Source organism: Mastigoproctus giganteus, chromosome 2 (genome assembly GCF_048544385.1).
Source record: "Mastigoproctus giganteus isolate SK-2022 chromosome 2, ASM4854438v1, whole genome shotgun sequence".
NCBI lineage: Eukaryota > Metazoa > Arthropoda > Arachnida > Uropygi > Thelyphonidae > Mastigoproctus > Mastigoproctus giganteus.
The window spans coordinates 23,804,278-23,830,651 of NC_143576.1; the positions used below are offsets into that span (position 1 = coordinate 23,804,278).

Consider the following 26,374-nt stretch of genomic DNA (forward strand, 5'->3'; position numbering starts at 1 on the left):
CAGCAGACACCAAAACAACTGGGGATTATGCTGCTTAGTTACATTTACACAAAAGAAATCCATATAACTCCAGATTGAGATACCCATATCTCAACCATTTCTGAATTAACAGAGAATTCATTAACAGCCAACTTCTGCACTACTTCAAACGCCATTGTCTAATTAATACAGTTGATCTTTTTCATGCTTCTCTGGCTTTTAAGATGTTCAACAAAAAAGATACCACAGAAAAAACTCTCTGAAAGGGACCAGACTATATCTGAAGTCAGACAAGTTCAGACGGTCGATGAGTTTGTGTGGAGCAAGATGACTTGTAGTAAAGGGAATATGATAGTTGGGATATGTTATGTCTGAAGAATATGACAGAAATTCCTATATGCAACTTGAAAGGCAGCCAAGTGTGAATGCCTTATTATGGGCAACTTCAACCTGCCTCTTATAGACTGGAAACTGTAGACTGGCAATACACTATGGGGAAACAGATTTTTTGTCATCTGGATATTTGCTTATTCCAACATGTCGCAGAAAGAACAGAGGCTCTAATATCCTTCAAATCAGAACCACCCACTATCACTGCATGTGATGGTAGATGGTTCTTTATCCTCAAACTTGTTTCAATTAATGCAGGCATTTAAAATTTATGCAATTCTGGAGTACCTCAAAATCCTGTTCCTTCACCTACTCTTTCCCTCTAAAGCCAAAACCTTCAACTAAAAAAAAAAAAATAATAAATAAGTAAGAGTAGGATATGCTACAGGCCAAATGACAGTGATGAGTACAGTATGATAAGTATAAGGCAGACAAGCAGAGTGGGTAGTAAATCAGTGTTTTATTATGGGTGATTTTAACTTTAATGATACTGACTAGAACTTGTGGATTGGCAAAGCTTTTAACATTGTTCCACATGAAAGACTGCTAAAAAAATTAGAGAAATGAGGCATTAGAAGCATTAGCATTACACATAGAGGCATATGATGCAAGAAAGCAAGCTTATACAGCATTAGCCCAAAAAAAAAAAAAAAAAAAAACCCTCTCATTTCACCCATCATCCATTTGCTACAAAAGTTTGTCCAGTTCTGCCTTGAATTTATTTAAGCTGTCACCTTCCACAACAGATGGAAGTTTGTTCTAGCAATAAACCATTCACCCATTGGCTAAAGGCAAATTTCCATACATCTATTCTACAACTGTCTTTTCTCAATTTGAATTTATGCCCCCTCAAGTGCTTGATCTATGCAAGAGGAAGAATTCCATCAGCATTGAGCTTGCTCAAACCATTCGAGGCCTCATACATCTCAATCAGATCACCTCACAGGTGCCTAGCCTTCAGCCGTTGCAGTTTGCTGAACTTAAGCCTTTAGCAAGCTGCAAACTAATACTACAGATAAATGGATGGTTTAGTGGCGGGAGACAGACATTAAGACAGAGGTTATTAATATCCACTGCTCTTCATGGACAAATGTTATAACTGGGTAATTAATGTTTAATGCTGGCCCTTTATTGCTTTCAATATTTATTAATGATATTGATGAAGGCATATCAAGTTTAATGTCAAAACATGCTGCTAACCTTTGATGATACAAAGGTTGGCAGGGTGGTTAATGAAAATAATCAGGTTATGCTAATGCAAGATCTACAAAAATTAGGCTGATGGGCTGAGAAGTGTCAATTTTGATATTTGACACTGAATAATGCAAGGTACTGCATGTGTATAGCAGTAATCCCAATATAACATGCCAACTGGGTAGTACTACACTTAAGGTAATGAATAATGAAAAATACTTCAGGGCAATTATACAGTCCAATATGAAGTTTTCTAAGCAGTGCAGACATGGTGCTAGGACAGGTTATGGGATTTTGTCAATAATATACAGAAATTTTGCCAGCAGGGAGAAGAAAATGATTATCGCATTGTATTAGACAGCATACTGAGTGCTGCATACAGGCCTAGAAACCTCATTTTAAGAAGGATGTGGAGCTGTTGGAGCAGGTAGAGAGAAGATCAACAAGAATCATCAAGGACACAAAGGGATAATCTAACCAAGAAGACTTCAGTTCTGTAAATTCATAGGTACTTAGTCTGTCAACTAGGCACCTGTGAATAAAACTGATTAAAGTGTTTAAGGTTTTAAGTGGATGGAGTAAACTAAATGCTGATGATTTCCTTACTCTTTCTCAGATGACACACACACGTAAGTAAACATAAATTTAAACTAAAAAAAGGAGGGTTAAAGGATAAATGTTTGAAAATTTGCTTTCAGCTATAGAGTAAGTGATTGTTGGAACAAATTTCCACTTGGTGTTGTAGAAGTGGATAATTTGAATGAATTTAAGGAGGAATTGGACAAACTACTAGAGAGAGATGAACAGATGATGTGGTAGTTTTTCTTTTTTTTTTGTTTGGCTGATGCTGTATAAGCTTGCTTCCTTGTATCATTTTCTACTACTGATACCTTCAGTCTCCATAAGCTTCTTATGCTAATATGAAGCATTCCTTTGTGAGAGTGGATTTCTTGTGTGTTGTACATACATTCCGTGGTGTCTCTAGTTCTTATTATTAGCCATATGGTGCAAGGAAGCCTGAGGCTTATACTGCACCAGCAAAAAAAAAAAAAAAAAAAAAATTTCTCATTACCCTGACAGAGAGAGAGAGAGTAGAAAGGAATCACCAAGAAAGAGAAGAATGATGATATCCAGCTCAGGACCCTGGGTGTGCCAAGCCCATACTCACCACATGTGGTGAGTATGGGTGTGCCAAGCCCATACTCACCACATGTGAGCCCCTGGTATGTAACACGCAACAGTTTTAGCCATTTTCTCTATAGTGAAGATTATGATTTAGTATTGCCATCTAAGAAGGAAATATTAAATATGAAAACTGATTTTAACAAGTTAGGTATTAAAAGCTGTTACATCCTGCATGTATTATTTTGTATACTTTGTTAAAAGGTAAACTTGTTCACTCCTTTTCAGAACACCTTGTATATTCTTTTTACCAGTGTATCATCATATTAGGTTGTGAGTGGTGCTCTTGCAAGGCAGAGACAAACAATCCATTACTAAATGATGAATACCAATGATAAAATATCTATTTCTCTGGTCCAGTGAATAACCTCAAAAGTGGGATTATTTATAGTTTTTACAATTTAGTTCTCAAAATATTTATACATAAGGAGTAAATATCATAAACAAAAATTGAAAATATTACCTGTACTCTGTGCACCAACATTCCTATTGGATTGTAGCAGTCCTCCAGATATTCCATTTTTAGAAACACTTTGGTCAAGGGGATAGACCTGAGGTTTAGATGTAGTTAGGGGATAATACTGATGAGTTTGTTTAGAATGTTCAAGAGCAGGAAGCAAAGTTGTTGATGTTCTTTTGAAAATACTAATGGGTAAAGTTGCAGCAGTAGTCGGAGGCATCGTAGTGGTGGTAGTGGTGGTGGTTGTGGTGGTGGTGGTAGTAGTAGTGGTGGTGGTGGTGGTGGTGGTGGAGGTCAGTACTGATGTGGTTGTACTAATGCCAGTCATAACTGTTCGTGCTTGTCTATCTGGACTCTCGTGGGTACCATAAAAATGCAGAGACCATTCTTTCAGAGATGCACGACCTGAAAAAAAAAATTCCCATAGATTTTTCATAGTAATAATTTCAGTAATTTTAAATAACAGTAAAATATCATCATCTTCAATATTTAAGCTGTAACACACACACACACACACACACACACACACACACACACACACACACACACACACACACACACACACACACACACACACACACACACAATAGCAATTTTATCAAGTATGTCTACCCTTTTAAATGGAGTAATCCTCTAATAATAACAGCATTAAGTGTTCATATCATGCAATATAAAGCAAGTGGACAGAAAGTAAGGATATTTTACATGTGTAATTCGGTGGGAGAATGGCCAACATAAATGGGTTAAGTGATTTGGAACATGTTATGGTAGTTGGTGTCAGATGTGCTGGTATGAGTGTTTTGAAAACTGAAAACCTGCTGGGATTAAAAAAGTGCATAAGATTAAGTCCAATAACCAATCTCAATATATCCAAATAACATCCAGCCAATAGTGCTCGTATAGTCAGAAACATTTTTCTGGTCTGAGGGGCAAACATGCTGGATAACAGAGACTGGCAAGACTTGTGCAGGGTAACAGAAAGGCTACCGTCAATTAACAACCCAGTACAACCAAGGTAATCAAAAAGGTATTTAAGAATGCACAACTTGTATCTTGTCATGGACTGGGTATCACAGCTGATGACTGAACCAGGTTCCAGTCCTGTCAGGAAGGAATGGTTACAGGGGGCTTAGAAACACTAACAGCAGAAAATGGAGGACTGGTAAAACATTGCTTAGTCTGCCCAATCTGTGTTCCTGCTATTTCACACTGATGGAAACACGAGGATAGGGTGAAAATGGCATGCGCCCATGGACACAAATGTCAATAATGCACACTGATGGTGGAAGGCTGATGGTGTGGGGAGTGGTGTACATTGTGTTCCTTGATACCAGTGGAGCAACATCTGGATTCCCATGTTATCTGGAAACTGCCTCTAACTAGGTACATCCCTTCACAGCTGCAGCATATCCATTTGCAAATGGATTCTTTCAACAGGATAATGCACTATATCACAATGAAGAACTGTGCAGAACTGGATCCAGGATCATGAAAGTGGATTCAGCATACTACAGTACCTTCTCCCATTTGCCAGATTTCAATCCAAATGGGCACCTGTGGGATGAAGTGGAATTAAGTGCTTCACAGTAGAGATCTATAACTATCCAATTACAACCACTGCAAGAATCAATGGATGGTTAGCATTCAATACAAGGTTCTTACCCATGGATCTTTGTGACAATGAGCAATAGGCAGGTATAGCTCCTCCCACTTCTTCACAGTGATTGGCTGTTAATCACCATGATTTTGGGTTAGAGTGAATGCTGTTTTGCTATCTATTCCTGTGCAAAATTTTGTTTCCCGATTTAAAACCAGCAGTAAAGGAAGAAACTTTTCCCAATTTGCCCCTTTTGTCACTGGTTTAAAATTGAGAAGCAGTCCCCCCCCACTTTTCCACTGGTTTAAAATAGGAAAGCAGTTTTCCTCCCAGTACTAGATTTTCTAATCACTGCAAAGCACTGGGCAGGGCTAGACCTTCCTATCACTCATCGTTGCAAAGATCTGTGGATAAGAACCTTGTAGTGAAGACTAACCAAATTAACTTATTCAACAAGGAACAGCATCCCTGTAGCATGCTTTCAACACCTCACTGAGGTGTTGAAAACATGATTTAGGCTGCTCTGAAGGTTAAACAGGATTTGTTTATTATGTAGATGTACATAATAAAGTGACTACTTGGCATATACTTATAAATACATATAAGTGTGAATAAATAGGTAAACAGACAGACATTCATTTAAGAATGTACTGGAGAATAGCTACAATGTTCAGTACCTAAGTTGCAAAGTTTAGGTACTAGTAAAGTAGGAATGGTTAAAAAATAAGAGATGTGTGTGTGTGTTGATAGACAGACAAACAGACAAATGTTCATTTAAGAATGTACTGGAGAAAGCATGCAGCATTCAGTACATAGGCTGCAAAGCATAGAATGTGATAGAAAAGTAGGAAAGATTAAAAAAATAAGAGATGTAATAGTAATGGTGGCATGTGATGCAAGAAAGCAAGCGTATGAGCTTATGTAGCATCAGCCAAAAAATAAAAAATAATAAAAAAATTCACACAACCATTCCCTCTAAAAGTTTGTTCAGTTCCTCCTTGAATTTATTTAAGCTACCAACTTCCACAACGACAGATGGAAGTTTGTTCCAGCAATAAACTACCTGCTGGCTAAAGGCAAATTTCCGCACATCTATTCTATAACTGTCATTCCTCAATTTGAATTTATGCTCCCTTAGGTTCATAATCTGAAGAATCCCATCAGAATTCAGAATGCTCAACCCATTCAATGCCTTATACACCTCAATCAGATCACCTCACGGGTGCCTAGTCTCCAGTTGCTGCAATTTGCAGAACTTAAGCCTTTCTTCGTAAGTGCATGCCTTTGTTCCTCTCACCACTCTTGTTGCCCTTCTCTATACTTGTCCTTTCAACTCTACGTTCTTCCTAAAATTAGGCCTTCAGACCTGCCAGCAGCACTCAAGGCATGGCCTGACCATTGCCTTATACAAAGGTGTAATCACCTCCTTTTCCCTGCTAGCAAAATTCATGTATATCATTGACAAAACCCCATGACCTGCTCTTGAAGCCTGTCTGCACTGCCCAGAAAACTTCATATCTGACTGCACAATTACTTCAAGATCTTTTTCATTTTCTACCACCCTAAGTGTAGTATCACACAGTTGGTACATTCCTCTGGGGTCACTTCTACCCATATGCAGTACTTTGCATTTGTCAATGTTAAACTTCAGTTGCCACTTCTATGGCCATCTGCTCAACTTTTCTAGATCCTGTTGCCGTAGCATACTATCATTACTGTTATTAACATCCCTGCTACCTTTGTATCATCTGCAAACTTCGACATTAAGCTTGATATACCTTCATCAATATCATTGATAAATATACAAAACAACAGTGGGCCCAACACCGAACCCTGTGAGACTCCACTAATAACATTAGTCCACGCAGAGCACGTCCATTGATTACCACCCTCAATCTTCTCCCATTCAGCCACACTTATCCATTGTAGCGACTTACCCTTAATATCATTCTGCTCCAATTTGTGCAGTAGTTTCCCATGCACAACAGTGTCAAAAGCTTTCCTGAAATCCAAGTATATGATATCAAAATTATTTTTTGCATCCAGTTCCTTTGTAACCACATCATAGTATCCAATCAAATTTGTCAGACAAGATCTTCTCTAAACAAACCCATGCTGTGTCTGAATTATTGCTGCAGTCTTCTCTAGATGATCCTGCAATGCATCCTTAACCCGTGACTCCATTATTTTACTTGGAACTGAAGTTAAACTAACTGGTCTGTAATTACTCATGTCACCCTTCGATCCTCCCCCTTTGTGAATTGGGGATACATTTGTACATCTCCAGTCCGTGGGGACTTCCCCAAGTCCAAGGATGCTCTCATAATTATGGCTAAGGGTTTGCTTAGTTCCTTTGCCGCCTCCTTTAATATAACTGGATAGGTTCCATCCACCCCACGTGCTTTTCTTATGTTTTACTTCAACAATTTCTCCTCCACTTTGCTCTCAGTTAGCACCCTGTTAAAATTTGATAAACTTCTGGCATTTTCCTTCCTTAATAACTCCTCATGTGTGAATGTAGATGCAAAATACTCATTTAGTTTGGCAGCTATCTGAGAATAATCATCTATAGTCAAACCATTGATATCAAGTAGTCCAATCTGATTCATCCCCTTCCTTTTGGAGTTTATATAAGTAAAGAAGTCTTTGCTGTTTTTCTTTGCATCCTTTGCCAAAGATTTCTCATAATCTGCCTTCATTTGCCTAACCTCCTTTGTGACTTGATTATGGACTAGCTTACATCTGCAACAGGCTTCTGTGTCATCTTTTCAGCCACGAGCAGCATTAATTCATCTGATATACATTTAGACCTGAACTTTGAACAGTATTCCTTAGTTGGAATGAAAAGCCTAGTAGCCTCCAAGATTAAGTCCCTGAAGACTTCCCATTTAGAATTCTCTGTTTGTAACATCATCAGTTGATCCTACTGTATAGAATTTAAAATTCTGAGACCACTGCAGTCACCTTTATGAAAGCAAAAACCCTTCCCCTTACCCCTGATGGCAGTTACATTTTTAAGTAAATCCCACATCAGTACACTGTGATCACTACCACCTAGTGGTTCCTTTATCTGTAGATTCTTAAGGCATGAAGAATTACTGCTGATAATCAGATCAAGAGTTTTAGGATTTTATGGCGCATTAGCATCTAAGACTATAATGCGAAGATCAAGAGTATTACTCCCTCTGGTTGTCTCTCAAACATGTTGCTATGTAAAAGGTTCAAAGCAAAAACATCTAGAGGAAAGTGTGCAGGCATTAGAAATATAATTTTAGAAAGTAAATTTAATATAATAATTCTGAACTAAAAAATATTAATTTTTGTTTTTTTTTTTGTGATATTTTTATCTGCTATATTATTCTTATCTAGTTGTGTTTTCAGAGAAATTTAATATTTTTTCTTAATGTGTTTTTTTTTTTTTTTTTTTTTGTAATTAACTTTAAATTCTTAAACAAATATATAACTTTCTTTCTTTTTGTGTAATCTTAAGCTTTATTCCTTCTGTACTACTATATTATTAATTTTATTTTAAACTGTACCCAATCTGATTTTATTCTACATTGGAATCAACCCAATGTTTCAAATCTTACATACTGATATTATTACTACTAATAATAATGCTTTCAATTTATATATAGTGTACTTACCTAGTATTGCATGAGGCAGCCCATTAGAGACTGCCATAAAAGTAAGCATGTGAAAGAAATAAATTAATATAGCACCTATCAAACAGAGCTAATAACAGTATTAAGAGTGTGAATGCAATAGCAATTCAGACAACAAAATATAAAGACAACATATAATATACACAATGTCTACAAAATAATCATAGATTCAATCCTCAATAAATTTATTAACCACAGAAGATGAAAAGGTGACACAAAAAAGAATAAAGTCATAGTTTCATCTTATCACTTTACCATGTGTTCTGTGCATAGCAAATACAATATAGAGGCATGATAATTCAACACTCCCACATTCTGCTTATTGTATCTGGTGATGCTAACAGTATAAACTGCTTATGCACATGTATAAACTGTCTGATGTAACCCCAGAAAAAATCCAGTGTAGAAATATCTCTAAATCAAGAAGGCTAGCTGAGTAGATGTCCTCTGCAAATACAATGATTAGGTAATCATTTGCCCAAATGGTACTGCATTTCAAGGGACTCCATTTCACTGTGGAGTCCCATAACTTGTTCAGGATATTTAGGTAGACTGCACCACTCAACACTAATTAAGAAGAAATCCTTTTCATTTTTACATAGCCTTATGGAGGTTTTTGGAACTCTACTGCTCTCCATTATGTCAATTCATAACAGTTGCCAGTCAAATGAAAAGTTGTTTCATTAATAAAGTTGAAAACCTTAATTCTTTATGACACCAAATTTTAGTTGCTCTGGGCAACACCACACCAGAAATGTCAGGAAGAATGAAGAGAGCACTAATTTACACCACTTTAACATTTTCCATGTTACATGATATGAATAGTATAAATATTTGAATATATTTCTATGATTAATTAAGAAAAAGATTTTTTGCACAATTATTTCCCAGGTTACAAAAGCATTTTATGTGATGTATTTATATCATGCATAAACGCTTGTAAGATTAAGAACTGTGCCACAAAAGTAACAGCTTCAGTTCACTAAAGCTGTTATGTGTATTGTTATGTGATTATTTTTTAAAGGTACTCAACACCTTTAAAAAATAATCACACAACTTTTTTTATATAAAAAAGCAGCATTCTTCAAATAGCAAAACTCTTCTATATAATATGTTATAATAATCCAAATGTTGCAACTGATAACTGTATACACAGTAGATGAATTAGAAATTTGTGAAATATAATTTGTATTTCACAAAAAATACTAATTTAGTAAGAAAATAACAAGCAGAGCAAGAACAAGGTAGACAAGCAAGCAAGACAAGCAAAATAGCAGGGTTCCTTAACAAGGAAAAGGATAATAATAATAATAATAATAAAAAAATCTCATTTCTAGGATGGATACTGAAATAACAAATGTTTAGATATCAAACTGAATTGCCAAATCATTTAGCACATTTATCAATTGTTCTTGTAGAATGGCTTCTGAGATAGATATTTATAATGGCCAAATGTTGGCCTACAGGCCTAATTCAGTCCTGAAACAATTCTGTATTTTATATTCAACAGTAGTATCATCCTGTTTTGTAACACAAGTGATATGTCCCTCACAGGCCTCAGATTTTAACATTAATATTTAAAAAAAGTGTCTGGTTTAATGAGCTGTGCTTTTAGTGTACTAATGTTCGATATTTTACTGTAGACTGCAATGTATGATTTCAGTTCTTCATTTTTCTTAATAATAATCAAAAATTTTACAAATGTATTTGTTGCTACTAAAAATACTCATCACTTTTAATCAAATAAAAAGTATATTAATTGTAATTAAATTTTTAGAAAATGTTGGTTTGTTTGTTTGTTTGGGGATTTATTAAGTGCATCGGCTGGTTGGTTGGTTTGGTTTTTAATGGCGCATTGGCAGCTAAGACCATAATGCGCCAAAGTGCATCGGCAACTATGGCCATAGTGTGCTATACGTGTGGTTAATATGTATGCTATTTTTATTCAGATAGAGTTAATTGCAAAACTAGTACCAGTAGATTAATTTTTAACAAGTTAAAGGAAGTGATATACATTAATCATTTTGAGAAATGTAAAAATGCTCGAGACCTTTGTTTTATTAACCAAAAGTGGAGTTACCGGCAGAATTACTTAACAAGTACAGGTCACTGTTGAACAAAAGCCGAGAATTAGGGTTGAATTTGAAAGTGTCTGCAATTCTGCCCAGACACGATAGGAGGGAGTATATGATGAGAGCATTGTCGATCAATTCAGCCCTGGAAAGATTGTGCAAGGCTCAAGGGGTAGAATTTTTTTCAGCCTGGACTGTACTTGTTAACAGGAGAGATTGCTTCTACAGGGATGGGATACACTTAAATAGAAAGGGTGCAAGAATATTTGCTGATGCTATCGAGGCAGTGTTAGGTGGGTCGGAAAACTGCTAGCTTGGGGGGAGACAAAGACCAATAGATTGACAGTAGCCACTGGCAGAGGTGAAAGAGATTCTTGCACTGCTTCTATTAGAATGAGCAGAAACCTGAAAAACAAGATGCATGGTATTTCAGAGACTGCTGGGAGCCATTGCGGTACAAGTAAACACATGGGTTGTGTTAGGGTAGCTAAGAATAGAAACAGATGCAGGTATACTTGCGTGTACACCAATGCTAGGAGTTTAGTAAATAAATTTGATGAATTTAAGGTATTGCTGTAAAACATTAAAGGCAGATATTGTTGGGATATCAGAGACGTGGTGTCACACAGATATAAGGGATGCAGAACTGCAATTTGGGGAGTACAACGTCTACAGAAAGGATAGACAGGATAGGAAGGGGGGAGGGGTTATGCTATTAGTTAAGAAACACATAAAAACCAAGGAAGTGAAGCCAGTCGACATCGCTGGACAGTGCAGTGTTGAGTCAGTTTGGTGTGACATAAGCATTGGGAGATCAAAATTGAGAGTAGGAGTGTGCTATAGGCCTAATGACTCTGAAGAGTATAATAAGAAACTGTACAGGGAAATAGAGTGGGCCAGTAAATCAGAGAGTCTTATAATGGGAGATTTTAATTTCCCAGATAGTGACTGGAATTTGGGGGCTGGTTACTCACACACTAGCAGGGCTTTTGTGGATTTATTGGATGATTGTTTTCTACATCAGCATGTTCGGGAGGCAACTAGAGGGAGTAATACTCTTGATTTGATTATCAGCAGTGATTCTTCATGCATTAAGAATCTGCAGATAAATGAACCACTAGGTGGCAGTGATCACAGTGTGCTGAAGTGGGATTTACTCAAAGAGATAACTACCATTAGGGGTAAAGGGAAGGGTTATTGCTTCCGTAAAGGCGACTACAATGGACTGAGAGAGTATTTAAATTCTATACAGTGGGACCAACTGATGATGTTACCAACAGCAAATTCGAAATGGGAAGCATTCAAAGAACTTATCTTGGAAGCTACTAGGCTTTACATACCAACTAAGAAATATTGTTCAAGGTTTAGGCCAAAATGGATGTCAGATGAACTAATGAGGCATATGGCAGAGAAGAAAAATGCATGGGATACTTACAAATTAACACATGACACAGAAGCCTATGATAGATACAAGTTGATATGCAACCAAGTTACAAAGGAGGTTAGGCAGGCGAATGCAGATTACGAGAAATCTTTGGCAAGGGATGCAAAGAAAAACAGCAAAGAGTTCTTTACTTATGTAAACTCTAGAAGGAAGGGGATGAATCAGATTGGTCCACTTGATATTGATGGGTCAACTGTTGATGATCCTGCTCAGGTAGCTAACAAACTAAATGAATATTTTGCATCGACATTCACACATGAGGAGTTATTCAGCAAGGGGAATGCCAGAGGTGTATTCAACTCTAGCAGTAAGCTACAAAATCTTGAAATAACTGGGAGTAAAGTGGAGGAGAAACTGTTGAAGATAAACACAAGAAAGGCACCTGGGGTGGATGGGATCTATCCAGTTATATTAAAGGAGGCAGCAAAGGAAGTAAGCAAACCCTTAGCTATAATTATGAGAGCTTCCTTGGACTCAGGGGAGGTACCCATAGACTGGAAATGTGCAAATGTGACCCCAATTCACAAAGGAGGATCAAACGCTGACACAAGTAATTATAGACCTGTGAGCTTAACTTCTGTTCCAGGAAAATTAATGGAGGCACTGGTTAAAGAAGCACTGCAGGATCATTTAGACAAGACTTCAGTTATAGCTGAGACACAGCATGGTTTTGTTAAGGGGAAGTCTTGCCTGACCAACTTGATTGGATACTATGATGCAGTCACAAAAGAACTGGATGCAGGGAATAACTTTGATATTATATACTTGGATCTTAGAAAGGCTTTTGATACTGTTACACATGGACGACTGCTACACAAATTGGAGCAGTGTGACATTGGAGGCAAATTGCTGCTAGGGATAAAGGGGTGGTTGAGCGGGAGAAGACAGAGAGTGGTAATCAATGGACACTGCTCATCGTGGACTAATGCTATTAGTGGAGTCCCTCAGGGCTCAGTGTTGGGTCCATTATTGTTTTCTGTATTTATAAATGATATTGATGATGGTATATCAAGCTTAATGTCCAAGTTTGCAGATGATACAAAGGTTGGCAGGGTTGTTAAGGACACTACTGATGCTACGCTGCTGCAACAGGATCTTGAAAGGTTGAGCAGATGGGCTGAGAGGTGGCAAATGAAGTTTAACATTGACAAATGTAAACTACATATGGGAAACAGTAACCCCAGAGCAATGTATCAACTCTGTGGTACTACACTGACAGTGGTAGAGAATGAAAGGGACTTCGGGTGGTTGTGCAGGCAGATATGAAGTTCTCTGAGCAGTGCAGACGGGCTGCAAGAGTAGCTCATGGAGTATTGTCAATGATATACAGGAATTTTTCCAGCAGGGATAAGGAGGTGATTATTCCATTGTATAAGGCAATGGTCAGGCCACACCTAGAGTACTGTATACAGGTCTGGAGGCCTCATTTCAAGAAGGATGTAGAGCTGCTGGAACGAGTACAGAGAAGGGCAACAAGATTAGTGAATGGAACAAAGGGGTGCTCTTACGAAGAAAGGCTTAAAGTTTGCAAATTACAGTGTCTGGAGACTAGGCACCAGCAAGGTGATCTGATAGAGGTGTATAAAGCCTTGAATGGTTTAAGCATGCTCAATGCTGATGGAATTCTTCCTCTAGCTCAGAAAAATCACCTGAGAGGGCATAAATTCAAATTGAGGAAAGACAGATGTAGGATAGATGTGCGGAAATTTGCCTTTAGCCAGCGGGTGGTTGGTTGGTGGAACAGACTCCCATCCCTTGTGGTGGAGGTTGATAGCCTAAATAAGTTTAAGGCTCAGCTGGACAGGTATTTTGAACGAACAGAGGGATGAAGTGGAAGTGGTTTTTTTTTTTTTTTTTTTTTTGGCTGATGCTGCATAAGCTTGCTTTCTTGCATCAAATGCCTCTACTAATGCTAATGCTAATGCTAATGCTAACTATGGCCATAGTGTGCTATACGTGTGGTTAATATGTATGCTATTTTTATTCAGATAGAGTTAATTGCAAAACTAGTACCAGTAGATTAATTTTTAACAAGTTAAAGGAAGTGATATACATTAATCATTTTGAGAAATGTAAAAATGCTCGAGACCTTTGTTTTATTAACCAAAAGTGGAGTAAGTGTAAAAGGGTCTTCTGTTGTGGATGGAGTAAAAAGATTCTGGCATTCTCTTGTATATTTTGTGCGTTCAACAAGGATATGCTTCACTGAAAGCATAGTGTTACAGTGATGGAGGGGGTTATCTCCCCTCTCAAAAGATAACCATGAGTGATATTTGTGTGACCTATTCGCAGACGAGCCTCCTGTTGTCGAATTGAACTGAAGCTGGAAGAACACCGCTCAAGGTTTGGCTTGATACTTTGAAGCTTATTGTTATATTGATTTTCCCATGATGACTGCCACTGGCACATGCATTTTTCCTGGATTATTGGTCTATAGTCTTGATGAGGTACTTTCCACTTGTTGTTGGGTGGTAGGTTAGCCAATTTGGCAGCATTGTCCGCTAATTCATTTCCAGGAACTGTCATATGTCCTGGGACACAACAGAACTATATGTTTCTCTTAAGTTCTGATAAGATATGCAAAGAGGTGATTATTTCTTTCACTACTGAGTGGGTGATGTTCATGGTGTTTTTTAGCGCTTGAAGTGCACTTAAAGACTCTGAGACAATTATGCTGTTTTTAATATCAGAGGACTCAATGTAATTCAGTGCAACCTGAATTACTATTAGTTTGCAGAGAATATACTGAACTCACATAGCAACTGATATGCTAATGTGATGTTTGGAAAAACTGTGGTGATTCCAATGTGGGCATCATTCTTTGATCCATCAGTATATACTATGACGAAGTTGGGAAACTGGTCCACTACTGCATGGTATAGTTGCAAGAAATTTTCTCTATGTAATGTAGATTTATTCCATTCATGAAAGTGTAAGTTGCATGTAGGTGGAATGATGTTCCAAGGAGCAAGAGAGAATGGGAGTGTATGCACCACATTGTCTAAAGTTAAATTTAGTTCTTCTAAGAGGTGTTTTATTCTCATACCCAAAGGACGGTTAGCAGTAAGGGCAGTTTTGGTATAACCTGCTGTGCTACGATGTGAAAAGTATCTGCTAATTTGGATGTTCTGGCACAGATCTAATTTTATATGTGTAGCATAGTATCGGAGGTCTGTTTGAATGGGTTGGTGGTGAGATGATCCGCTTTGCTTCTTGATAGGAAACATTATGGTTTGTTTTATACTTCTGAATAAGTTTTTCGTTTTCCCAGCGTTCAGATGTTCTAGCATAGGTAGGATGATCTTTTTTACAGTTGTCTTCTGAATGAGAGAGGGGGTTCATATGCTTCAGTATATAAACCAGCGGTTTTCAGACTTTCTGAGCCCACGCCTCCCTTGACCTGTAAAATTTTCCCGGTGCCTCCCTTGAAGTAAAGCATCTATAATTGTGCAATTTCTTATTTTTAATATGTTAATACAATAATTATTAATACTACATGAAATAATAAGCATTTGTAGTTCAAAATTACGTTAATAATTTAGAACTACAACTTCTAACTAGTAATTTAGTTAAAAATTTAGAACTACAACTTTTAAATTACTAACGATTATTATCAGTAAGTAATCATGCCAAAAACAATAAAAAACACAATCGCACACCACTGAAACCATATTTTCAACCATGCAGCTAATGCTATACTATGCTGTTGTTTGTTATTTTGGAGCATTAGCAACTAAGGCCATATTGGAAGGATAGGAAGGGGGGAGGGGTTATGCTATTAGTTAAGAAACACATAAAAACCAAGGAAGTGAAGCCAGTCGACATCGCTGGACAGTGCAGTGTTGAGTCAGTTTGGTGTGACATAAGCATTGGGAGATCAAAATTGAGAGTAGGAGTGTGCTATAGGCCTAATGACTCTGATGAGTATAATAAGGAACTGTACAGGGAAATAGAGTGGGCCAGTAAATCAGAGAGTCTTATAATGGGAGATTTTAATTTCCCAGATAGTGACTGGAATTTGGGGGCTGGTTACTCACACACTAGCAGGGCTTTTGTGGATTTATTGGATGATTGTTTTCTACATCAGCATGTTCGGGAGGCAACTAGAGGGAGTAATACTCTTGATTTGATTATCAGCAGTGATTCTTCATGCATTAAGAATCTGCAGATAAATGAACCACTAGGTGGCAGTGATCACAGTGTGCTGAAGTGGGAGTTACTGAAAGAGGTAACTACCATTAGGGGTAAAGGGAAGGGTTATTGCTTCCGTAAAGGTGACTACGATGGACTGAGACAGTATTTAAATTCTATACAGTGGGACCAACTGATGATGTTACCAACAGCAAACTCAAAATGGGAAGCATTCAAAGAACTTATCTTGGAAGCTACTAGGCTTTACATACCGACTAAGAAATATTGCTCAAGGTTTAGGCCAAAATGGATGTCAGATGAACTAATGAGGCATATGGCAGAGAAGAAAAATGCATGGGATACTTACAAATTAACACATGACACAGAAGCCTATGATAGATACAAGTTGATATGCAACCAAGTTACAAAGGAGGTTAGGCAGGCGAAGGCAGATTACGAGAAATCCTTGGCAAGGGATGCAAAGAAAAACAGCAAAGAGTTCTTTACTTATGTAAACTCTAGAAGGAAGGGGATGAATCAGATTGGTCCACTTGATATTGATGGGTCAACTGTTGATGATCCTGCTCAGGTAGCTAACAAACTAAATGAATATTTTGCATCGACATTCACACATGAGGAGTTATTCAGCAAGGGGAATACCAGAGGTGTATTCAACTCTAGCAGTCAGCTACAGAATCTTGAAATAACTGGGAGTAAAGTGGAGGAGAAACTGTTGAAGATAAACACAAGAAAGGCACCCGGGGTGGATGGGATCTATCCAGTTATATTAAAGGAGGCAGCAAAGGAAGTAAGCAAACCCTTAGCCATAATTATGAGAGCTTCCTTGGACTCAGGGGAGGTACCCGTAGACTGGAAATGTGCAAATGTGACCCCAATTCACAAAGGAGGATCAAAGGCTGACACAAGTAATTATAGACCTGTGAGCTTAACTTCTGTTCCAGGAAAATTAATGGAGGCACTGGTTAAAGAAGCACTGCAGGATCATTTAGACAAGACTTCAGTTATAGCTGAGACACAGCATGGTTTTGTTAAGGGGAAGTCTTGCCTGACCAACTTGATTGGATACTATGATGCAGTCACAAAAGAACTGGATGCAGGGAATAACTTTGATATTATATACTTGGATCTTAGAAAGGCTTTTGATACTGTTGCACATGGAACACTGCTACACAAATTGGAGCAGTGTGACACTGGAGGCAAATTGCTGCTATGGATAAAGGGGTGGTTGAGGGGGAGAAGACAGAGAGTGGTAATCAATGGACACTGCTCATCGTGGACTAATGTTATTAGTGGAGTCCCTCAGGGCTCAGTGTTGGGTCCATTATTGTTTTCTGTATTTATAAATGATATTGATGATGGTATATCAAGCTTAATGTCCAAGTTTGCAGATGATACAAAGGTTGGCAGGGTTGTCAAGGAAACTACTGACACTATGCTGCTGCAACAGGATCTGGAAAGGTTGAGCAGATGGGCTGAGAGGTGGCAAATGAAGTTTAACATTAACAAATGTAAAGTACTACACATGGGAAACAGCAACCCCAGAGCAACGTATCAACTCTGTGGTACTACACTGACAGTGGTAGAGAATGAAAGGGACTTGGGGGTGATTGTGCAGGCAGATATGAAGTTCTCTGAGCAGTGCAGACGGGCTGCAAGAGTAGCTCATGGAGTATTGTCAATGATATACAGGAATTTTTCCAGCAGGGATAAGGAGGTGATTATTCCATTGTATAAGGCAATGGTCAGGCCACACCTAGAGTACTGTATACAGGTCTGGAGGCCTCATTTCAAAAAGGATGTAGAGCTGCTGGAACGAGTACAGAGAAGGGCAACAAGATTAGTGAATGGAACAAAGGGGTGCTCTTATGAAGAAAGGCTTAAGTTTTGCAAATTACAGTGTCTGGAGACTAGGCACCAGCGAGGTGATCTGATAGAGGTGTATAAAGCCTTGAATGGTTTAAGCATGCTCAATGCTGATGGGATTCTTCCTCTAGCTCAGAAAAATCACCTGAGAGGGCATAAATTCAAATTGAGGAAAGACAGATGTAGGCTAGACGTGCGGAAATTTGCCTTTAGCCAGCGGGTGGTTGGTTGGTGGAACAGACTGCCATCCCTTGTGGTGGAGGTTGATAGCCTAAATAAGTTTAAGGCTCAGCCGGACAGGTATTTTGAACGAACAGAGGGGTGAAGTGGAAGTGGGTTTTTTTTTTTTTTTTTTTTTTTTTTGGCTGATGCTGCATAAGCTTGCTTTCTTGCATCAAATGCCTCTGCTAATGCTAATGCTAATTGCTCCCGGGATATGCGGTGGTCATTCCCTGACCTTTCCGCATCCTCTGTATTTGGTAGTCACGGGCTCGAACCCAGGTCTAATCAAGAAGTGTATGCTACGCACTGCTGCTCCTGGCCACCAGGCTACGGAGATGCCTCTATACTATGCAATCTACCTATATATGTCATACATAGTACGCACTAAATTATATATATTACATTACATCATATCAATCATAATTCATCAATCCATTTCAACAAAATATAATATTTTTTTTCCAAATAAATGTTAGAGTGAGACAGGTGGCGGTAAATGCTTTAAAAATAGGTTAAAAAATTTAATGTCATATTATGAAAGTTTATTTATATGTATATATATATTTTTTATTTATATATGTTATGTTATGAAAATTACATTTCTGTTAAACTTTTCGTGCCTCCTTTTGCACTGGTCCGCACCTCCCCAGGGAGGCACGCCTCCCAGTTTGGAAATTGCTGATATAAACTATGTATTGAAGGTGTGTGATATGCTCCTAAGGCAATGCATATTGCACTATGATGGATATGGTCAAGCCAGCAAAGGGCACTAGGTCTTGCTGAGCTATACACTGGTGCTCCGTAGTCAAGCTTCGATCTGATTAAGGCTCTGTATAGTTGTAACAAGATAGGGCATTCTGTCCCCTCCATTCCACGATAGGAACAGAAGTCGTCTGGTATTTGCCACTTATTTTTCTGATAATTTTCCAAATTTTATATATAGGAGTTTCTTGATTGATGGTTGAAGTAAAGTGGATCCAAGCTGCCTTTTTATTATAGCATCTAACATACCTTGCTCTGGCATGTTTATACTGGATAAGATTAGCTGTAGTTAGCCTGCGGCAAAAGGTATTCCACGCTTTATTTTGCTCTTTTTTAGCCATACAGCATTCTTCACTCTACCAAATTTTTGGGTGTATTAGCAATTTTGAAGAGCATTTTGGTATGTTTTTTTTCTGCTGCACGTAATATTGCTTTTGTGACATAGTCAATCATTTGGGGATTCTTGGATTATTTCCCAGTCAAATTTAAATAGTTTTTTATACATCTGCCGATCTGCTTTATCAGTGAGCCAATGCGGAATTTTAGTAGGATGATAAGAGGGCTTGTTTAATAATTCAATTAGTAATGGGAAAATTATCACTATGCAGTGGATCACTGTTTATTGTCCACTTTAGGGTAGGATATAGGGCTGCTGAACAGATAGACAAGTCTATTGCAATATTTGTTCCAGAAGGAAGGTGAACATATATATAGGTGACCAATCATTTAGGAGCAGAAGGTTGTTATCGTCTAAACATTTTTCAATTACTTTTCCTCTTTGATCAATGTTGTTGTTGCCCCATAGTGTGTGATGATCATTTATAAATCTCCCAGAACGAGGAAAGGTGTGGGGAGTTCAGCTATAAGATTATCTAGATCATTTTGTTGAAAGCTATAAGTAGGTGAAATGTACAAGGAGCAAATTGTCATATGGATATCAGCAGCTACACTGACTGCTGCTACCTCAAGAGGAGAATTCAGTAAGACACACACTTGGTAGGAACATATGGGTTTACTAAAACAGCTACACCACCACGTGCAGTATTTTGGTGTATCATGAGGTTTTAAATATGTCTCTTGAAGGCAGAGACATATTGGTGTATATTTAGGGGTAAGGTCATATATACATCATCAATATTGGCACAGAAACCACTAAAATTCCACTGAATTATTGTGTTCATTATTTGTTTCTTGTTAGGCTTTCAGAAAGTTTGTGTTGTTGAAGTTTTCTGTTTTTCACTCTTGTGTTATTTTTTTTGGAAAGTAAAGCTTTCCCGTGTCCATGTCTTCTTTGACAAAAATTTCTAGGATGGCATCTGCAGATTTTTCATTAATATCCATTTCCTCTTGATGTCTGGAAGTTTTGATTTGTTTTCCTTTGCATTCTTGGTCTGGAGGGTGTAGTTTTTCGTGTGGTATGGATTTTGAGTTTTAGTTGTACTGTACAGGGTTTTGATGTAATTTGAGAACGTTTGCAGTGCTGTTGACTGGTATCTTTTGACTGCTTGTATTGTGTATTGACTGCTTGAGTTTTGGTTGTACTGTACAGGGTTTTGATGTAATTTGAGAAAGACTCTTTTGGAGGTACTAATAATTCAGTTTGCAGTGCTGTTGACTGGTATCTTTTGGGGATTTGGGCATATGTAGGTCTGTTTGGATGGGTTGGTGGTGAGATGATCAGCTTTGCTTCTTGATAGGAAACATTATGGTTTGTTTTATACTTCTGAATAAGTTTTTCGTTTTCCCAGCGTTCAGATGTTCTAGCATAGGCAGGATGATCTTTTTTACAGTTTGGGCATATTGGCTGAGGGACAGTACAGGGGCTATGCAGTCGTGTTGTACTGAACCACACTTTGCACAAGTAGGGGTTTCCCAGCAAGCTGTCTGAGAATACCTGTACTTCTGATATTGGAAACACCGTAATGGGTTTGTAATATATGGTCTGACACTGCATACCACATATCCAGCCTTAATGGATGTTGGATGATGTGGTGTGCTAAATGTCAAGGTGAAATTTCATGTAGGTGTCAGATTGCCATATTTTCTGGTGGAGATTCTCTTGACTTGAATTACTCCTTGATCTTTAAGTTTTTCTAGCATTTCCTCTTCAGGTACATCTAATAAATCCCAGTCTGAGATCACTCCTTTAGAAGCGTTCAGTGATCTGTGGGGTGTCACAGTTACTGGTAAACCTGCAAAGAGATTAATGCTCAAAAGTTGCTCAGAATGTTTGGCATTAGAAGTTTCTATAAGAATATCTCCTAACCTCAGTCTTTTTATGGACTTGGGAGATCCAGCACTACTTCTAATTCCTTTTGGACTTTGAATGGTGAGAGTTTGCCAAATGCATTTTCACCAATTGAGTGAATGATCAAGAAAGTTGGAACTGGATGTGTGTCTGTCTCAGTTTTCAGGTGATGGGAAATTCCTACAATGGAACTATCTTCCTTTTTAAATGTCTGGGGCGTGTCTGATAGCCCAGATAAGTCAGAGTTTGATTTACTCATGATGTGCTCTTTTTAGTCCTGGGAGATTATCTTTTTCTCCAAGGTTACCAGCCCCACCACGTGGAGGAAAGATTGGTGCCACCTAGTGACCCAAGCAAAGAGAAGGTTAGTATTAAATAAAAATAAAAAAAAAAGGGGGGGGGGGGTTAAAGAAAGGTACTTTCCTTTCTAGGTTATACTATTTGAATAGAACTATTTAATTCTAATACAAAAGAGTTAATGGAATTGCAAAACTCAGGAGGAACATATTCATATTTACAGTAAAGCATACCGGATAATCACTAAGAAAAGCCGCTGTGGTCACTAATATTACTTAGCACTCAGGGCTGACAAACGTTGGTGAGATAAAATAGAAACAGAGAACATTTAATTTCTGTGAAATTTAAGTTTGTGAAGGCCTCGATTGCACAAAACTTGACATTACTCCAAAAGAAAAAAATTAAGCCAATATTTATGAAAAATACTTTGAAATTATCATATTTCAAAGAAAAAAAAACATAATAATAAATTGCTATTACTTCTGTTCTGTGTGTATAACAAAAAATAAATATGAAATAGTAACAGGAATTAGTAGTAGTAGCAGCGGCATGTGATGCAAGAAAGCAAGTGTATGAGCTTATGCAGCATCAGCCAAAAAAAAAAAAAAAATCACACCATTCCCTCCAAATGCCTGTCCAGTTCCTCCTTAAATTTATTCAACCTATCAACTTCCACAACGACAGATGTAAGTTTGTTCCAGCAATTAACCACCCGGTGGCTAAAGGCAAATTTCCGCACATCTATTCTACATCTGTCCTTTCTTAATTTGAATTTATGCCCCCTTAGGTTCGTAATCTGAACAAGGGGAAGGATCCCATTAGAATTCAGTGTGCTCAACCCATTCAAGGCCTTATACACCTCAATCAGATCACCGCACAGGTGCCTAGTCTCCAGCCACTGCAATTTGCAGAACTTAAGCCTCTCTTGGTAAGAGGATCCCTTCATTCCCCTAACCAATCTCGTTGCCCTTCTCTGTACATGCTCAAGTAAATCTACATCCTTCCTAAAATGAGGCCTCCAGACCTGTACGCAGTACTCAAGGCGTGGCCTGACCATTGTCTTATACAGAGGGACAATCACTGCCTTCTCCCTGCTAGCAAAATTCCTATATATCATTGACAAAACCCCATGACCTGCCCTGGCAGCCTGTCTGCATTGCTCAGAAAACTTCATATCTGACTGCACAATTACTCCCAGGTCTTTTTCATTTTCTACCACCTTAAGTGTAGTACCACACAGTTGGTACGTTTCTCTGGGGTTACTTCTACCCATATGCAGTACTTTGCATTTGTCAAGGTTAAACTTCAGTTGCCACTTCTTAGCCCATCTGCCCAAATTATCTAGATCCTGTTGTAGTAGCACACTGCCATTACTGTCATTAACAACCCTGCCAACCTTTGTATTGTATCATCTGCAAACTTCGACATTAAGCCTGATATACCTTCATCAATATCATTGATAAATGGATTCCGTCAGTGTCGATCCACTGGTGAAATTCTGGCTTATGTTATCCATTTATGGACTAATTCAATGGAAAGGTTCGGTGAAACACAGGTAGCTGCTCTTGACATCTCAAAGGCTTTTGATCGTGTTTGGCATAAAGGTCTTCTAAACAAGCTTCCATCTTATGGTTTGCCAACTGTTTTTAGTAATTGGTTATCCAGTTTTCTCTCTGATAGCTCACTGAGGGTGATGGTAGATGGCTCTCTGTCTTCTAACTTCTCCACTAATGCCGGTGTCTCCCAAGGTTCAGTTCTTTCCCCCACTCTTTTCCTCTTGTATATTAATGACCTTCTTCCATTGAATGGAAATTCTATCCACAGTTTTGCCGATGATAGCACATTGCATTCCACTTTCCATTTTGAGAAACCTTGTCCTGCTCAATCAGCTTCAACTTCTCGAAAATCTGCTACCAATTCCTTAAATGCCGATCTTCAGGTAATTCTCCAGTGGGGCAAAGACAACTTAGTTGATTTCAACCCTTCTAAAATTCAGTCTTTTCTTATATCTCGCAAAAAGGATTCTACTGCTCCTATGCTTATCTTTAGTGACACTCCGATTTCTAGGCAAAATGATATATCTCTTTTGGGGATTACCCTGACTTCTACTCTCTCTTGGCACAAGCACATCAAACATTGCTTCCTCTGCATCTAAAAAACTTGGTTTTCTCTTCCACTCTCGACATTACTTTTCTTCCAAACAGCTGCTCACTCTGTATAAATCGCAAATCCGCCCTGCAATGGAATATTGTTTCCACATCTGGGGAGGTGCCCCCAAAACCTCTCTCAAGCTTCTTGATTCCATTCAGAAGAGGGCAGTTAGGTTAATTAATGATTCATCTCTAACAGAGTCTCTCCACTCACTTTCTCATAGATGTACTGTTTCTGCTGCATGCCTCTTCTACAGATACTTCCACGGGCACTGTTCTTCTGAATTGGCTTCTATAATTCCTGCTCTCTCTTTCAAAACAGTCCGAACACGTGCCGCCACCAGCCAGCATCCATTTACTGTCCAACTTCAAACCCACAGAACCAACTTTTTATCTTCCTCATTTATTCATTCAACTGCCGTTTTCTGGAACAACCTTACTTCATATGTATTTCCTGAAAATTACAATCTACAGAAGTTCAAGTCCAATGTCAACAAATATCTTCTTTCGTCTTCTCAACCTCCAACTCAAGCACGGTACTAAGTACTATAGGTTCTAATACCTCTCGTGTTTGGGGTTCACATAAAAAAAAAAAAAAAAAAAAAATCAAATTGGTCAGGCAAGACTTTCCCTTAACAAAACCATGCTGTGTCTGAGCTATAACTGAAGTCTTGTGTAGATGATCCTGCAGTGCTTCTTTAACCAGTGTCTCCATTAATTTTCCTGGAACAGAAGTTAAACTAACAGGGCTATAATTAATTTTGTCACCCTTTGATCCTCCTTTGTGGATTGGGGTCACATTTGCACATCTCCAGTCCATGGGTACCTCCCCTGAGTCCAAGGAAGCTCTCATAATTATCGCTAAGGGTTTGCTTACTTCTTTTGCTGCCTCCTTTACTATAACTGGATAGATCCCATTCACCCCGGGTGCCTTTTTTATGTTTATCTTAATCAATTTCTCCTCCACTTTCCTCTCAGTTATTACAAAATCATCTAGCTCACTGCCAGAGTTTAATTCACCTCTGGCATTCCTCTACCTGAATAACTCCTCATGTGTGAATGCAAAAGCAAAATACTCATTTAGTTTGTTAGCCACCTGAGCAGGATCATCAACAGTTGAACCATCAATATCCAGTGGACCAATCTGATTCATCCCTTTTCTTCTAGTTTACATAGGTAAAGAAATCTTTGCAGTTTTTCTTTGCATCCTTTGCCAAAGATTTCTCATAATCTGCCTTTGCCTGCCTAATCTCCTTTGTGACTTGGTTACAGACCAGCTTATATCTATCATAGGCTTCCATGTCATTTGTTAATTTATATGCATCCCCTGCATTTTTATTTTCTGCCACATGTCTCATTAGTTCATCTGACATCCATTTAGGCTAAACCTTGAACAATATTTCTTGGTTGGTATGTAAAGCCTAATAGATTCTAAGATAAATTCTTTGAATGCCTCCCATTTTGAATTTTCTGTTGATAACATCATCAGTTGGTCCCACCGTATAGAATTTAAATGCTGTCTCAGACCACCATTGTCGCCTTTACGAAAGCAAAAACCCTTCCCTTTACCCCTGATGGTAGTTATCTCTTTGAGTAAATCCCACTTCAGCACACTGTGATCACTGCACCTAGTTGTTCCTCTATCTGCAGATTCTTAATGCATGAAGAATCACTAATGTTAATCAGATCAAGAGTATTACTACCTCTAGTTGCCTCCCGAATGTGCTGATGTAGAAAAGAATCATCCAATAAATCCACAAAAGCCTCGCTAGTGTGTGAGTGACCAACCCACGAATTCCATTCAATATCCGGGGAATTAAATCCCCCATTATAAGACTCTCTGATTTACTGGCCCACTCTATTTCCATGTACAGTTTCTTATTATACTCGTCAGACTCATTAGGCCTATAACACGCTCCTACTCTCAATTTTGATCTCCCAATGCTTATGTCACACCAAACTGCCTCAACATTGCACTGTCCAGCGATTTTGACAGGCTTCACTTCCTTGGATTTTATGTGTTTCTTAACTAATAGCATAACCCCTCCTCCTTTCCTATCCTGTCTATCCTTCCTGTGCACATCGTACTCCCCAAATTCCATTTCTGCATTCCTTATATCTGTGTAACACCATGTCTCTGATATCCCAACAATATCTGCCTTTGATGTTTTGAGCAATACCTCAAATTCATTAAATTTATTTACCAAACTCCTTGCATTGGTGTAAATGCAAGTATACATGCATCTGTTCCTATTCTTAACTACCCTAACACAACCCATGTGTTTACTTGTACTGCAATGACTCCCAGCAGTCTCTGAAATACCTTGTCTTGTTTTTCAGGCTGCAGCTCATTCCAATAGAAGCAGTGCAAGCAGTTCATGTCCAGTAAATTCAATAATACCATATAATTTCTAAACTAAAATGTTTTAGTTTACAGATACCAATAAGATGAGTGTCATTAATTAAGTAAAATTAATACATTAATTTAATTCATTTAGATTTTATTTACATATGAATTATATATTTTACTGTTTTTAAATGGGATTCATATCAAAAATTATAATGGAAAACTAATGCATTTTTAAATGTGATCTACTAACCATACAAACAACCAAATAGGTGATGTTTGTATTACTACTTTCAAAAATAAAACAAGCTGCCTCATATATTTTAGGCAATTTAAACTAACACAGTTCT

General features: G+C 38.1%; 1 protein-coding gene across 1 annotated transcript in view; it reads right to left on the reverse strand.

Moving 5' to 3' along the window:
- LOC150089224 (furin-like protease 1, isoforms 1/1-X/2) overlaps positions 1–26,374 on the reverse strand; it is a 553,478-nt gene that overhangs the window by 26,880 nt on the left and 500,224 nt on the right. Inside the window, exon 14 of the mRNA XM_090388436.1 lies at positions 3,209–3,610. Within this exon, the coding sequence (XP_090244562.1) occupies positions 3,209–3,610 (402 nt within the window). The remainder of the gene's footprint in view (positions 1–3,208; positions 3,611–26,374) is intronic.